An 18,005-nucleotide genomic window follows, 5' to 3' on the forward strand; every position below is an offset into this window, starting at 1 on the left:
CGTGAAAATGTACTGCGATCTGTGGGGCTCATTCATAAATTTCATAACGCTTAAGGGGGTGGGTGGGTGTCCCCGCGATGTTACAGCTCATACAAAATTTGTATAACATGCATACAAAAAGCGTTACGAGGGGTGGGTGTCAAAAATGGTCATTTTTGGCGTTATGAAATATGTGAATGAACCATACTTGTGTTCAAAAGGTGCATGAAATCAACGAAACAAAACACTGTGCAGATGCTTTTCGAGATATCCTAATAGATTTATTTCTGAGTGTATTAGTTCGTGATTTTTTCGGGTGTACACTGAGCTGAACCTGCGTTGCAGTACTAGAACGATTATGACAGTTGTCGTTCAACGTCACACTGCAGCGAATATTTTTGTCCACGAACGTATTTTATTTAGCTGTAGTGACTCGGAAGTTTTATTCTTCCAATTTATTTTAAAATTATTCGGAGTGGCCGGCGTAATTCTGTATTTACCGTAGAATTTTAAAAGTCTAATTACTCATCAAGATGCTAACCTTGAAGGACCGGCAGATAAGTGCGTTTTCGTGGTGTAAGTAAGTTAGTTCCTCTCTGAAGGCGAATGTTTCTTCTAGATGCCATCAAGCAGATGCTTAATATGAACCAGCCACAGACCAAAGCCCTGGCCGCGGAACCTGTTTGGAAGCTTTTGATCTACGACCGTGTCGGCCAGGACATTATTTCACCGCTTATTTCTATTAGGGAACTTCGCGAATTGGGTGTGACATTGCATATGTAAGTAAATGATAATTCTAAGTTATTTTTTAGTTATCATGAATATTTTTTTTGTAGACAACTACATTCCGATCGGGATTCGATTCCGGATGTGCCGGCGATATACTTTTGTGCACCAACGGAGGAAAATCTGGGACGTATAGCTCAAGATTTCCAGAATGGATTGTACGACGTTTATCACTTGAACTTCATTTCGCCTATCTCCAGGCAGCGATTGGAGGATTTGGCCGCTGCTGCCCTTCAAGCTGGATGTGTGGCAAATATCCATAAAGTGTACGACCAGTACGTGAACTTTATAACGTTGGAAGATGATATGTTTGTGCTGAAGCACCAAAACAGTGATTCCCTCTCGTACTATGGTAAGTGCTTTAGTTTTTAGCAAAGTTTTCGTTGAATCTAACAGTAAGCGACCAAACTTTCCGGATTATCTGAATTCTGAAAACTTGTCCCGCATTACTTAGCGTCCCGTATTGCATTGGTGTCAAACATTATATACTTTAGAAAATTGCGAAACATTAAAAAATACCAAATGCCGACCATCCAGGTCGGTGTTCTTTAAAAGACCTATTCGGAATATCTACTGGGTTCTGGGCTATCAGGATTTTTATTGGGATCTTAACACTGTTAAGTTAACAGTATCATTTCCGTAATCGGGTCCTAAAGCCCTGTCCCAATCTTATTACCGATACCGTACACTTAAGTTTAGGTCAAAAACACATGCTTAGTCTATTTTGAAATGCTTTTCTTTAGTTTACAGGCAAAAATAATTTTCTTCTGATTTTTTTAGATTTTGTCACATCCCTTGCCTTAAACTCATATTTTGGGTGTATTATGTCACTAAGGGCCGAAATCTGAAAATCTCTCTAATATAGCTAATAATAGTCCAACATAATACTTTTCATTTCAGCTATTAACCGAGCAAACACACAAGACTACGAAATGGAAGGCATCATGGACAGCATAGTGGACAGTTTATTTTCGGTGTTTGTTACACTTGGAAACGTTCCGATCATTCGATGTCCAAAGAACACGGCCGCCGAAATGGTAGCCCGGAAACTGGAGAAAAAACTCCGGGAAAATCTTTGGGATGCTCGCAATAATCTGTTCCACATGGATGCCACTCAAACTGGGACGTTTAGTTTCCAGCGTCCATTGCTGATTTTGATGGATCGAAATGTGGATATGGCCACTCCGTTACACCACACGTGGACGTATCAAGCTTTGGCTCACGACGTGTTGGAATTGTCTCTAAATCGAGTGATTGTGGAGGACGACAATGAAAAGGCTACATCGACAGGGGCAAAGTCTAAAATGAAAGCCTGCGATTTGGATTCGAGAGACAAATTTTGGAGTTCCCATAAAGGCAGCCCGTTCCCGATGGTGGCGGAGGCAATCCAGGAAGAATTAGAACAGTATCGATCATCGGAGGACGAAATCAAGAAGTTGAAATCCACCATGGGAATCGATGGCGAAACAGATGTGGCTTTCTCGATGGTAAATGACAACACGGCCAAACTGACGAGTGCCGTGAATTCTTTACCTCAGCTTATGGAGAAGAAACGCCTTATCGATATGCACACCAAAATAGCGACAGCAATTCTGAACTTCATTAAAGCGCGACGGCTAGACTCGTACTTTGAGTTCGAGGAAAAGATTATGTCCAAACAGGCGTTGGATCGGGCACTGAGTGATCTTATGAAGGACCCGGAGTTCGGAACGCCTGAGGATAAGATGCGGCTGTTTATTATCTATTACATCTGTACGAACATGCCCGAGTCGGAGTATCAGAAGCTGGAACAGGTGCTGAAGGAGTGCGGGTGCGATTTGGCCCCAATTCCATATCTGCAGCGGTGGAAGTAAGTACCAAAATGCAGTTTATTTGTTTTTTTTTGTGTTCTTCTTGTTTTTTTTTCATAGAAAAGTTTTATTTTTTTCTTAATCTAATATTGACGTAATCACAGTGTTCTAGATTTCTTATTTTTCTCTAGGAGTCATTTTACCTCGGGCTGCATTTCCCTATAATAAAGAGTCAATTAATGAATTAGGAGTCATTTCGAATCATTAAATTAATATTTATTGGCTTTCCAGGGTGTCTACTGCCTGAAAAAAAAACCTAGAAAACCTAGAATTTTCAGGGAATTCTATTCAACCTGGAAAAAACCTAAAATTCTCAGGGAAAATTTTCCACATTCAGGGAAATAATTTTGATACCGTAATTCATCGTTGAATATGTCCACGATTAACTATTTCGAAACTATTTTTGCACACTATTCAATATAAAAAATTTCAGCTGCGCCGCTTTATAATGCTACTTGAACGATTCAGTTTATTAATAAACCTGGACGTTTTCCATGAAATGCTTTCAAATTATTCACCATATATTTATCATGAAGTACTAAAATCGTCGATTATTTGTAGTTCCGGAAAAAATGTCTGTTGCAGGTTATGAATCTGCATGATTAAAATTTTCAAAGATAGCAGTAATATTACACTGCTTGACAAAGATAACATTTTTGCGTGTTTCAAAGATCAAATCATGTGCCTAGTAAATTTGGGGTTGGTGAAATTGAAGCTGATTTCGAAAATGTTCCAGTACATTAGAATTTTAAGCTACTGGTTCTTTCGGGTTGTATAAAATGCTGTTTTTTTTAAGGCTAAGTAGCCCGTCATTTGTTTAGGCAGTCATGTTGACATTGCAGCTCGCAATTTTAAATTGATATAATTTTGTCCGCATGATAAATGTTGGTCTGAAAAAGTATCACTGTACGCGCCCACATGTGGAAAGTATACTGATACTTTTTCAGCTAAGTCAGTGCAAATCCAACAGATTTTCTTCACTTTCAAATCGTGAAGTAACTTGACAACAATCATCAACGACGCATACAAATTTCAATGACGGCCTACTTCGCCTTAATGTTGAAAGTTAAGGCTAAGTAGCCCGTCATTCGTTTTGACAACAATGATGACTTTTCAGCATGCCTTTCAAAGTGATAAATCTCAGTCTTGATAGTTTATGTTGACTTGAAAAATAATCACTGTACGCGCTAACATGCATAAAGTATGCTGATACCTTTTTAGCTATGTCAGTGCAAAACCAACTGATTTTCTTTGATTCGAAATCGTGAGATGAATTAGCAACAATCATCAACGACACGTACAAATTGCAATGACGGCCTACTTCGCCTTAAACTATGATTGATATATAGTGATCTAACCCACCAATAATCATCAGAATAGGGTTATGTAGGATTCAATTTGGTTTGAATGCATGAATAAATGTCGAATAAATCGATTTGTTCAACATGCCGCCATCGTCACACACAAATATTCGTTCCTATTATATGGCAAGATACCGTACTTTTCTACTACATCAACAAATAACTTTTGAGCTTTGAAAGTATTATGAAATTTGTTGAAAAGCATTCTCTAATACAATAACTTTGAATTCTGTAGTAAACTAAGCAAATAAATATTCATATAATCTTGTTCTTGCATGTAAGTTGACTTAGTCGTTAAACAATGCATTTCAACACCCAATATCTCAAAAACTAGAAAATATTTTTGAAAACGGCCAAGGTTTCAGTAGAGCGGTTCCATTTGAATTCGAATGTCGGTTTACTTTTGTATTTTTTGATTTGGCTGAAATTTGGCATATGCTTTCTTTATACCCAAAAATGCCTATTTGCATCATCAGTTCGCCATTTTTACCCTAGCGTTACTTTTAAGAAGGGCCTAAGAAAAAAAGCCTTAACAATTTTCAAAAAATTAAAACTCAGAAACTATTTGTCTGATCGGTTTGGTTTCTTCCGCAAAGTTTTAGGTTATTGTTGGAACTATCTGGAAAAAATATACACAGTAAAAAAAATGTAATTTTTTATTTCGAAAATAAAGCTTAAAAGTCCATTTTCACAAAAATCGTTTTCTTGATTTTTTTTTTATATGTTAAAGTAGACAAAAAATGGAGTCTTTTGCACAGTGGGTCAAGATGGAGAAATCATGGACAAAAAAGTTATGATTTTTTGAAAATGGTCATAATAAACTTTTTAAATATTTTTCAACTCGATTTTATGAAAGTACGCAAAATTTACAACAAAAAAGGTATACGGAAAAATCAGGCTAACTTTTACCGTTTTAAAGATACAGCGATTTTAATACAAAATTATGATATAATTTTCAATTTTCGGTCATTATAATATAACTTAGAAACGGTTTGTCCGATCAGTTTGGAGTCTTCCGCAAAGTTTTAGGTTATTGTTGGGACTATCAGGAAAAAAAAAAATACACTGTAAAAAAATGTTTTTATATATCGAAAATAAAGCTTAAAAATCAATTTTCTCAAAAATCGTATTTTTGATTTTTTTTTTGATTTTTTTATATGTTGAAGTAGACAAAAAATGAAGTCTTTTGCACAGTGGGTCAAGATGGAGAAAGCATGGACAAAAAAGTTATGATTAAAAAAAAAAATCGTTGAAAGCTGAATTTGTTGAAAATGGTCATAATAAACTTTTCAAATGTTTCGGTAGCAATTAGCAAAATTTTCTCATATACCTTTTTTGTTGAAAATTTTGCGTACTTTCATGAAATCGGGTCGAAAAGCATTCAAAAAGTTTATTTAGACCATATTGAAAAATCAACCTTTTTTTAAAAAATCATTTTGGCATTTTTTTTGCTTAAAGCCGCGTCATAATTCATATGGCATAGACGCACTAATATCTCGGATGTGAACCAACGGACATTCTGCGTCATTGATAGAATTGATGCCCATTTCTAATAATTAATCTATTAGAAGTGGACATTAATACTATTGGTGACGATCAGTTTGCCTTTTGCTAACCAGAACGATCCGTAGCCACTCTTACTATTAATGGCACAAATCTCCCAACTGGTGGTGAACGTGCCTTTGGAGCCGGCCTTCTGATACTATTAGCTAGCTAGACACATCGTTATCATATACGACGTAGGGAATATTACTCTGAGGAAAATGACTAGTAGATTCACTGAGTAGAAATAAGTGGCGACAATCGTATTTCAATATGGTTTTCACATTCCCATAAAAAGAAATACCTCTTTTGTAACAACGGTATAAATAATCTAATTCCAGCTTCATTTTCACAAAATTTACAAGCAGAAAGAAGGCGTTGTAAAGCATTGCATTTGCCACCGAAAAGTGATTCTTGTAGGAGACTGTTATAGAAGCCTAAGGTAACTTTACTCTTAAATATTCACTATAAAAATGACTATGGAAAGTAAGACGCTGAGATCGATCATTAGGGTACACTTGCTAGTTTCGAAAAATTGTTGAACAGACAAGGAAAGCGACTTTTTTCTTTAAGGATATATGAACGTATGACCAATAAATACTTTTAACAATAAAAAATGAAATTAACTAGAACTACTACTAAACAGCCTAATTTTGTTAAGACATCACGAGTCACGACAATTGACATTTAAGCCTCGAATCTTACGTAAAAGACAGGAGTAATGAGAATAGCACGTAAATAACAAATTATTCAAAGCCATTTTGACTAGACAGTATTAGTAATGACACTACTACACTACTACATATTTCAAACAAATTCTGATGGAGCTGCTAATTTTCACAATGCTTCCTTTTCTCAGAACCAAGGGAATTTGGGTATTTTTCAAAAACTATCACGTCACAATACGAATAAAAAAAACAGTGTTCAATTGGGCACCATAGCCTAGTCCGTCTGAGTATTGGTCCTGGTAGAAGGGAAACTTGGCAAAAGCCAGACTGAGGGTTCAGCCTTGACAAGTTAAGCTGTCAGGCATATCCAACTAAACACCACAAAAAAAATGTATTTCGTATACTTGTATCTTCAACTTTCTTGAAGAACACCCCCCTTGAAAACTTTTTTTTCTAAATGAGCTATGACGGAAGGTCCCACTTACCCCCAATTCTCACTTCCGGAACCATTTTAACAGAAAAAGTCATATTTTCGGAAGTTTTCTTACGAATCGTAGTGCATCCATCGGCATCCAAATTTCAATAAGTTTTTGTTTCTTGTAAATATTGTGAACATCAATAAAACTTCAGTCCACACAAAAATACGATCGTCCGAAAAATGTGTTTTTGAAATGGTCTCCGAAAATCCGGAACATCTTCGGTGTCCGGCGGTCAATATGCAAGTTACTGAAACTTTCCCAAATTTGCCATTGAATACTTCCAGATGCATCCAATTTCATAAATTTTCCAAAAAGTTGTAATCACTTGAATTTAGGCAACATTTTGCCTATCTCAATCATTTTGCCCCTGTTTGTGTTACATAGGAGCTGTTGATTAGTAACAGATTCACTGAGCAGACAGATGTGAAGACAACTAAATTTCAATTATGTTTCTTACATTGCAGATTTAATCTTAATTGTATGATTGCTCATATTTTTTTCACATTCCTATTCCCAGGAGCATAATGAAAAGTTCCGTTACAAATCCCAATCAGTACGAAGGTAGTGGCACGAAGACGGTTTCGATGTTTTCAAAATTGGTCACACAAGGATCATCGTTCGTTATGGAGGGCGTCAAAAATCTGGTGGTGAAGCGACATGTAAGTCTTTTGGGGTTCACTGAACTCACTCCACTGAAGTACTAAAACATTTTTTTTTTCAACAGAATCTACCGGTCACGAAAATTACCGAGCAGTTGATGGAATGTCGGGCCGGTGGAGAAGTGGATGACTACCTGTATCTGGATCCAAAGCTGCTCAAGGGAGGTGACATTGTGCCGAAGAATCGGGCTCCATTCCAAGATGCCGTTGTGTTCATGGTCGGCGGCGGAAACTACATTGAGTATCAAAATTTGGTGGACTTTATCAAAACGAAACAGACCGCCAATAGCAATCGTAGGATAATCTACGGTGCCTCGACTTTGACCAATGCGAAGCAATTCCTGAAACAGTTATCGCTGCTGGGACAGGAAATCGGTGGAGCATAACTACAGACGTATGCATGCGACGGGTGACACGAAGAGAACTGGGTATGTTATTAGGGGTACTATTGCGACAGTTACACTTGTTAGCCTGTTTTTTTGTAGCTAAGTATATTATTTACAATATGCAATATAAATATCGTAATATCCTGCTAAGGCATAATGTCTGATTCCTATGAGAATTCTTCGAAAGCCATGTCAGCGCCGTGAGGTCTCCGAAAAATGGTGCAAATTATTCTCTTGCACGCGATTTCAGGCCTTCTTTTTGCTGGTTGGACCTCACGTGCGCTTCACTGTAGACCAACGAAGGCGTCCGTCCGAAAGTGGTGGAACTAAACGAAAGAAGGAAAGAAACTGTAACAGCATAATTATGATCAAATTGATTTGTTCTACCAAATTTGGATGCGATTGCCGTCCACTTCACTATGGGAAAGAAATCAAAATTTCGTGACAAAAGTATAAAAATATTTTTATTTAATTAAAACAAATTATAGTCATGAATTTCACATTGTTAAAAAAAATCGTAATTGTATATCGACGATTTTATTTGATAAATTATAGTAATGTGAACAAAAGTTACTAGCTCAATTCAGAACAAATGTTATGGCTTGAATGCTGTTCAAGTAAAAGACTTTCACTCCAAATATTATAGAAATTTATTGGGATTGGGACAAGTTATGACTATTGTTGGTTGAAAATTGTAATTATCAGTCGAATTTTCATTGCGCGCAAAGTAAAGTTTAAATCTCTTTTGTTTTTTAGGGGGTTTTATATAAGGGCGTTTTAGGGACTGTCATAAGGATGCTTTGAGATGTATAAGTTTTTCATAAATACATTGAAACCGTATTTGTTTCACAGTGTGGTAAAATTATAGCCAATATGTTAAAATATTACTGGGTGGTATTAATTTTTCAACTATTATAATTTTTCTGGACTATTTCACATTGCACTTTATGAAGTTGTGTTTTGTTCAACATGAAGAACTTTAGTTCCAGTCTATATTAACCATGTAATACCCAATCTCGCCTTTGGCCCTTTGGAATTTTGTGTATTTTTTCGTAACTCGAAATCAAAATAATTTTATTTTTGACGCATGTCAGGAATGTTTTTTCATAACATTGGAAAAAAAAATAATTTTAGAAACAAGTTTGAACAATTGATTCTTTTTAACCTTCAAATGCGTGGTTCTCATTCAATGTGTTATTTAACCTTTGCGTCCCTGGCCTATTTTTACAACCAAATTTTTGTGATCTTCTGGCTCTAATTTCCATAATTTTCAGCCGATTTCAATAAAATTTTGACGCATCATATTACTTTTAGGTTGATTTTTGTTCATTGCTAATGTACTTGAAATTTTGTCGCGAAGTTTTGATTTCTAGCCCATAGTGCGCTCTGTATGCTGGTGGCAGCAGATCTTGACGTAATTGAACATAACCACCGTATCCATTGCCCTCCAAATGGTTCAGGTGCATTCGAAAGAGAGGAGACGAAGAAGGACGTAAACTGCTCAACACAGTCCAGTCCATAAATGCACTCCCGCCCATAGTAGGGGGCTACAAATTATTCCTTTTTTGAAATCATCATGCAGTCGAGCTGCAAATTGGAGCTGAAATGCAGAAATAACGCACGGAACGAACGGTGCGAAAAAAGGCAACGATTAAAGAGTGAGTGCGTTTTACCCGGCAGAATGAGCACACGTTCTGTCACAATCAAACCAATTGATGAAACGTGATACCGGAGCCGAAAACGGTAGCGCAAGGTGTGGGAAAAAGCGATAAATAAGGAAATTCAACTCTGCCACCTAAGATGGTGCTTGATCGACGGTTTTTAAGTGAATGAAATCAACTCGCTGGGGATAACTCAATTAGCATTGGTTTCTTTTGAAGAAAATTTCTTAGTGTGCGGTAATGGCTATGAGAACAATTACAAGGTAATATATTGGAACCGGATCCTATTCTTGGCACTTTTGATTCACTTCGGCAGTGGGGTTTTTTGAAAGCTACAAAGCTCATATATGGCTACAATATGCGTCGTATTGAAACGCAAAGTTTAAGACTATTCGGCCGAATAAACCACCACATGTCAAAGTGAAACATGGAAGTGCCTAAGTAGCCCTGCTAGAGTGGTTCAAAATATCGTTTTGTCCCAAAATTTGGGCTCATTCGGATGAAAATTGAGACTGCACAAACCGTTCAATGTTTATATGGGAATTACTATGGGAAAAGCAAGCAAATCATTCAATCAGTCATAGTGTTTGTCCATGTGCTTTTGGGAATTAGAGCTATGTTGATAATGTAAGATACGTTCATCAGCTACAACTTTGCCGATGATCATTTTCAAATCCCCAAAAGCATATGGACAAACCCCAAAAGCACATTTTTTTAATCCCCAAAAGCACATGGACAAACACTATGACCGATTGAATGATTTGTTTGTGTTTCCCATAGTAATTCCCATATAAACTTTGAAGGTGCTTGTGCAGTCTCAATTTTCATCCGAATGAGCTAAAATTTTTGGGAGGACACTCAGAATTTGATCTTGAAACGAATGAGCGGTGTGGAGTAAAAACGATTTTTTGAACCACCCTACCTGCACCCTAGTTGAACCACAATATTTCAAAAGGGTGATCATTAAATTCCTTGTGGCTCTATCTTTACAAGTTTTTGCTAGTTTTATTAGAACAGTGGTCTCCAAACTGCGGCGTTCGACCACATGCGTCAATTTATAGTCAGATTCAGGGAACAATGTGCAGCCGCACGTCTTCATTCATTTCATTTATTTAGTTAACAGATCTAAACAGATAGGGTTCAGAACCACTTGGGCACTTCCATGATTCGCTTTGGCATGGGGGGCCGAATCGTATGAAACTTTGCATTTAGAAGCGCATCAATACGACGCACATGTGGCCAAATATGAGCTCTGTAGCATTTAAAAAAACCTACTGCCGGAATCAAAAGTGTTAAAACTAGGATCTGGCTCCCTAACACTGAATCAAAAAAAAAAAAAAAAAATCGCCACAATACTCGGTGCCCGCATTTCTTCATCCTCGGTTCGGCCCCACGTTCGCCAAATCGATGCGCACTTGGTCCACCCGCTGCGCTCCACGTTTTCTTGTACCAACGGGGTCCGAAGCGAACACCATCTTTGCAGGGTTGCTGTCCGGCATTCTTGCAACATGCCCTGCCAATCGTGGGCCCTATTCTGAATATCACTTTCACGCTCACTTACACTTCACCTTCCCGTCACTTCACTTGTTTTGCTCTATTCCCGTTGTCACGGACTCAGTGTCAGTGACTGAAAATGAACTCAGTGGAGTGACAACTGCAGTGAAGTGGTGTTCATAATAGCATTATTTACAGTGAAATGCAACGAATAGTCACTAGTTGCGGTGGATGGTTTTTAAACATGAGAAAGTAATGGAAATGTGTTCGATTTTTGTGCGCCTCATCGTTTTTTTTATTTAGAATAATTCGAATTGTAGAATTTTGAATTATGATTTCTTAAGGAATTACATGATGTTTAGAATACAGATTTGTTTGGCGCTATTTTGAAAGTTGATTTGGATATAGGCACGGACTTAGTTTTAACTATTAAATATCAGATTACTCAAATTATAATTTCAAATGACTAAACAGTTTCAAATCACTATTGTGAACATAATCAAATTTAACATCTCAATCATGGTTTTGTTTTTGAAGAATTGTATCCGTTTTCATTCAAGCGTACCATTAAAAAAAGTATCTCACCGACTACTAAATACTTAAAACTACTTTAAATAGTGTGTAAGGCAGGGTTTCCCAACCGGTGGTCCGCGGACCCCTAGGGGGCCGTGACGAGCTCTCAGGGGGTCGGCGAAGCCATTGAGAGTAAGTGTCATTTCGACTGATCAATGAACAAATGTGAGGAATCATTTACCCAACTTGGTATCCAGAGAACATTATTGTAGAGTTTAAAATTTTTGATCTGTGAAGTGTCTTTAAACTGAAACCTATTTTGTTTCTTTCAACCGTGAAAATTCCTTCAATGTAATTCTATCAGTTGAGGATTGCAAGTCTGCTATAATTACATTCATTCTAATTCTATCCAGTGTGTTCTTGAAATTTAATACTATGATAACTTCTGGAGGCATCTATAAGAAATTTCTGGAATATTTGCGGCTTTATCCTTAGTAGATTTCGCCAGCTTACTAATGAAATTCGAGGTTTTCGGAGATTTCCCGGCGTTGTTTTTTGTAATTCTCTCAACGTCAGATAGATATTTAGCTTTTTGATAAATTATTAGCAAACATTTAAAATGTTTTAATGTGTAGTATTTTATTCTTACCATTCCTAATTTAAATAAGGATTCGACAGGGTTTCATTAGAATTACTGAGCTCATATTTGGTCACAATATGCGTTGTTCTCGAACGCTTCCTATTGCCAAAGTTCAGACAATTTAATAGAGAAAATTCACTCCGTAAAAATGTATCGTAGATGTGCCAAAGTTCTTTACTTTATTCTGAACCGTACATAAATGCAGCTTACTTGATCAGACAAATGGCTGACGAAACACCCCAAGTGGTTTGTCTTATTTGCCCTGCATAAATATTGAATTTTGTCAAGATCCTTTATTAAAGTTTCTTATTGTATTATTGGAAAATTACTAGGTAGATTCCTGACTCAATTATTAGTGAACTCATCCAAAGGATCACAGCAAGATTCTTGCATCGACGATTTCCCTATTAAGATCTGTTGTGGATTATAGACATGATTTGTAGGAGTGCCTGTCCAGTATACCAGATAACACTTAGACGTATTTTGTATTTTGTACAACATAGCTGAGAAAACTTCGCTTTTCGTTCACAGCAACAGCGTGGTGCGTCTGGCGATGGTCTACCGCGTGATGACCGAAGGAGTGAATCATTTTGAGATATTCGGTATTTCCATGAACATCGATTTTATGAACATCCATCTTTGGGGATCCGCGAGACGTTTGTAAAGTTTCAAAAGGGGTCGCTGCTCCGAAAAGGTTGAGAACCACTGGGGTAAGGTCTCACTCCGATATACTTCAACGGAATTTTGATTACTTTGGAAGAGAAATAACCACAATCATTTCACTGATAAAAAAGTTTAGAATTTTAAGCACAGAGAAGAATATCCATTTGAATTTGCAAAACTTTCGCAACATTACCTCACATTTGATCGCCAATAGCATTAAAAATATTTGTAAATCAACGAATGTGTATCAATTGCAATTGAAAAATGTTCTTAATATTTCCGTCGATAGGCAAAAGTTTTCTACAGCGACTCCCGTTTGAATTGACCTTTTTTTCCTTTGCGTACAGCGAGCGGGAAAAATTTTTTGGTTCGATTTCTACCTTAGTTTCCCACAAATAAAGAAAGAACAATAAATTATTTTTTGCTGCAAACTGAGGCTAAATATAGTGTTATGTTTCCTAGAATAACAAAAATATAAGATTTGTTATATAGAAAGCAAAAAAATGCTGTTTTAAACTTATTTCATTTTACGTGACAACTCTTCACCTACCCGTACGGCGGTGGAAAGTTTCCACTTCAAGTGATTGCTTTTGCCGATCTTCGCCGGGTAGCGTGCCATTCGTAATAGCTCGTGTTCATGCGATCTATCACTTGCGATGAACTTCTCCACATTTTCTCACTTGGGTGATATCGGTAATAGGAAAGTGATCACTTCACCTTTTTGTCACCGTGAGTGGTATTCGTGATAGGGCCCCGTATCTTTCCAGCTTTGGCCACCTTCTGGATACTGGGTTCACCGTAAAGTTGGGCGAGCGAAAGTTCTATCTACAACTCAACGCACCCCGCAGAGGCTTCGTGTCGCGAGCCTAAATGTGCTGGGATAAAGATGGTAACATTTTGTCGAACGGACGCGAGGTGATCGAAAGGTGGAAGCAGCACTACGACGAGTAACATGGTAGCTAGGAAGGATGGTATCCGAGCGGAACTCATCAAGATGGGTTCGGAGAAGTTGGTCGCTTGTCTGCATCGGCTGATAGTCAGAATCTGGGAGACAGAACAGCTACCGGAGGAGTGGAAGCAAGGGGTTATATGCCCTATCTACAATAAGGGTGACAAGCTAGAATTTTAGAACTATCGAGCGATCACTATTCTAAATGCCGCTTAAAAATTATTATCCCAGATCATCTTTCGTCGTCTATCACCAATAGCAAATGAGTTCGTGGGAAGTTATCAAGAAGGTTTCGTGAACGGCCGCTCGACGACGGACCAGATTTTTACAGTACGGCAAATCCTCCAAAAATGCCGGGAATATCAGGCCCCCACGCATCACCTGTTCATTGAATTTAAAGCGGCATACGAATGTATCGACCGCATAGAGCTATGGAGAACCATGGAAGAAAACAGCTCTCCCGAGAAGCTCACAAGACTGAATAGAGCAACGATGGACGGTGTGCAGAACTGCGTAAAGATTTCGGGCGAACACTCCAGGTCGTTCAAGTCCCGCCGGGGGCTAAGACAAGGCGATGGACTTTCGTGCCTGTTGTTCAACATTGCGCTAAAGCGTGTCATGCGGAGAGCCGGGTTTAACAACCGAGGCACGATTTTCACAAGGTCCAGTCAATTTGTTTGTTTTGCTGATGACATGGATATAATCGGAAGAACATTTGAAATGATGGCAGAAATGTACACCCGACTGAAACGCAAAGCAACAAGAGTCGGACTGGTGGTGAATGCGTCAAAAACAAAGTACATGCTGTAGGCGATAGGACTCGCCTAGGAACCAGCGTTACGATTGACGGGGATACCTACGAGATGGTACCTAGATGAATTCATTTAGCTCGGATCCTTGCTGACGGCGGACAACAATGTTAGCCGTGAAATACGGAGACGCATCATCTGTGGAAGTCGTGCCTACTCCAAAAGAACCTGCGGTCAAAAAAGATTCACCCCCGCACCAAATGTACCATGTACAAAACGCTGATTAGACTGGTGGTCCTTTACGGGCATGAAACGTGGACGATGCTCGAAGAGGACCTGCAAGCACTCGGAGTTTTCGAACGTCGGGTGCTTAGAACGATCCTTGGCGGTGTGCAGGAGACCGGTGTGTGGCGGCGAAGGATGAACCATGGATACCAGAACAGACGCTGATTGATCCGCACCGCCTGGTGAACAGACGCTCTAGACATACCTCCTCAATCTAGCTGATGTCAGAAGGACAACAGTGCCCAGGCTGTACTACCAGCTAAGTACGCAACCCTTAACTGGCGGTCTTTGTCATCGTTTGACCCGTGAAAGCGTGAGGTAGGAACTTGTGAGGACCAGAGCTGTGTTGAACGCTCCTTCCTAGTTGTCGACTCACCGTTTTGCAGCCTAACGATAATATATTAATCGTTTGAATCAATAAATATCTTCACAATAAATGGTACGTCAGTTTAGTAAAATTCGTTGCTGGCGTAATTCCCTGGTCGATCAAAGAACGTCTTACATAAAGGCTTATTCTAATGATCATCTTCTCAGTTCTAAGGATGGTTTATCTCCGTACATAAAAACGTTAGAAGCACATTGTTTGCATCTTGTTTCTGTTAAAACATATTTTGGGACAATAAAAAAATGAGGGTGAACTTATTTTTTTATGTATGTGGGTGGTGGACCACAAGATAACCCGCATAGAAAATAACAATTATCCTTAGCTTCCAAACAGTATGTTTCTTTAAACAGAAACGGTTAATTTATCCCAAATAGTTGGTATTTTGTCGAACAATATCAATCAAAAAGCTTAAAATCATTAAGAACACTTTGCAGAGTTCTTAGCGAACGGTTACAATATGTAAAAGTGTCAAGAAATTGTAAAACCATACGAAGAACAAGACGAAGAAAGAAACTTGAGAGAAATTGTAGAACAATTTGATCACCTTTTCTCAAATTATATTTTCAAATAATCGCAAGAAACATGGCAACACACGCACACACGAAAATTAAAACAATATGTTACTTTTGTTTCACAATTTGGCAAACAGTCAAACATGTTGATATTTGTGAGCGATTCGTACTGAACATATTTAGTGCATCGTTGATCATTTTCATCGTTGTGTCATATTTCCACAACAGCCAAAGTTTATTTTTTATTTAGTAACCGCTGATTTTCTGAAACACCTAAAACTCCGTGAAATCAAACAATCCGGCAGCGTCGAAAACGCATGGAATTCCGTGCGCCAGGTAAGTTTAAACCCGCAACTCTATCGAATAGCCACATATGCCGTAAATCCCGTCTGAAGTTCTGATACTCATCGACATTCCAGGTGGCATGGCAGCACAAAAACCCTCATGGAACCACGAACTACTGTCGGTGCCGGTATGACAACATTTCTTTGGTGATCGAAGGCAATGGAAGTTCTACGATCTACGGAGTAGATTCACTTTTCATCAAGCTGATGAAAGAAAAATGCCTTTTCCGCATCTAAGACACATGGATGGCGGAGGAGTTGGGAGAAATTATAGGACTGGTGTTGGAACTGTATTTTGATATTTTCTATAAACCATTCAGGGTAGATAATGTGAGTTTTAGAAAACCGAATATTTTCAATAATAAACAATTAAACAAAAATAACCTACATAAACCTAAACAACGTTTGCGGTAGGGTAGATTTATTGTTATTTTTGATACTGTACGAAATTGTTCACATATTGTGGCAAATTGTTATGGACAAAACGGGAAACGGTACTAGTATGGTTCATGATTATGCGGGAAAACATGAATTTCAACATATATTTTTGAGTATTTCATCAGTTATTAAGATCGAACGGTATACTCATTATTATTTTAAGACCATATTTTGTTAGTGTTATAATTCATTAAAATGAAGCAAACTTGTGCTTATCGACGAAATTGAAAAATTTATGATATTTAAGTCCAATATTGTATAGGGGAACTTACGTATTCTAAGCCGATGCCGCGCTTCTTATGTAATTTTCTCGGACATCAGCAGACAAATTCCGTGTTTGCCTGTTTACATTTATGCGTTGCTCAATCCTCTATCGATTCACACCGATTGACTTCTCAGAATGCTTTCGGAAACGTTTTTACAACGCTGCGAACATCCCTTGTCAGTGTGACTATTGTCGGCAGCCTCGTTCTGTTCGGCAATTTTCTCATAAGAACTGCTGGTGAATCTCTTTGGCAGCTCCAAATCAATCGCATTTTGAGGCGTGTTCATTTGAATTGATGACATCTTTGGCGATATTGTTGTTCAGTCTCGAAAATCTCGTCAGCGGGAAGCGGGCAGAACAAAGAATCATCTGGATGTTTTCATTGATGTGTTTTGATAGAAAAATACTGTGTATTTGGCATTTGAAATTTGGTTGCCGATAATAGGCCTTTTCATGTGACAGATCCGTCTATGCATTTGTTTACATCGGTGGAGGACCGGTGCTAACACGGGCCTGTCATTTTCATAGAAGAAATGTCAAAGTGCTTCCCGATCAGCTGATTTGAGACGTCATTTGAATAGGCCTATAGTCGAATGGTGCCGAAGCCGTAAGTCTCCCTACTTTTTATTTATTGCAAAAAAACCTTCCAGTACTAGCATTTTACCGGTACTACCGGTACTTAGAGCTGGCAGAAGTCGTGAAATCATTCGCGTCAAACAAGGCACCGGGACCCGATGGTATCCCGAATGTTGCTTTAAAAGCGGCAGTGAACATGTTCAGAACCACGATGCAACGCTGCATTGATCAAGGAATCTTCCCGGAAGTATGGAAGCGACAGAAATTGGTGCTACTACCAAAGGCGGGGAAATCACCAGGCGACCCATTCGTGTATAGACCTATCTGTCTACTAGATACGACGGGCAAGTTATTGGAGAGGTTGATTCTCAACAGGCTAGTACAGTATTCGGAGAGTCCAACAACCAGTTTGGATTCAGAAAAGGTAGGTAAATCTACTCTGGACGCCATCCAGTCGGTCATCCAGACGCAAGCTGGCAAGCAATAGCACTCGCGCTTCACCGCCTCAATGTACCGGTGCAGCTGTGTAAGCTTCTAGAAAGCTATTTTGATGGTAGGATTCTACTGTATGACACAAAGGAGGGCAGAAAAGCGTTCGAATTACCGTGGGAGTACCTCAAGGTTCAATCCTGGGCCCGCTGTTATGGAATGCGATGTACGATGACGTACTGAGGCTGCCCCTTCCGACGAGTGTTAAGGTGAAACAGTTTGGAATCAACTTCTAAGATTGCACTAAAACTTCAAAGGCACAAATCTCGCGAAGAAAGCATCCCATAACAGTGCACTTTTTATTTTGGCTTTGTGCACTAGCAGAAAGCTTA

General features: G+C 38.5%; 1 protein-coding gene across 1 annotated transcript; it reads left to right on the top strand.

Moving 5' to 3' along the window:
• The first annotated feature begins 361 nt into the window (after window positions 1-361).
• On the top strand, window positions 362-7,860 carry LOC5572652 (protein sly1 homolog). Its single transcript, XM_001654102.2, has 6 exons — window positions 362-540; window positions 599-758; window positions 816-1,117; window positions 1,666-2,614; window positions 7,183-7,324; window positions 7,390-7,860. The coding sequence occupies exons 1-6, from the start codon at window positions 513-515 to the stop codon at window positions 7,708-7,710; spliced, it is 1,902 nt and encodes a 633-aa protein (XP_001654152.1). The 5' UTR covers window positions 362-512; the 3' UTR covers window positions 7,711-7,860.
• The last annotated feature ends 10,145 nt before the right edge of the window (window positions 7,861-18,005 follow it).

Source organism: Aedes aegypti, chromosome 2 (assembly GCF_002204515.2).
Source record: "Aedes aegypti strain LVP_AGWG chromosome 2, AaegL5.0 Primary Assembly, whole genome shotgun sequence".
NCBI classification, from domain to species: domain Eukaryota; kingdom Metazoa; phylum Arthropoda; class Insecta; order Diptera; family Culicidae; genus Aedes; species Aedes aegypti.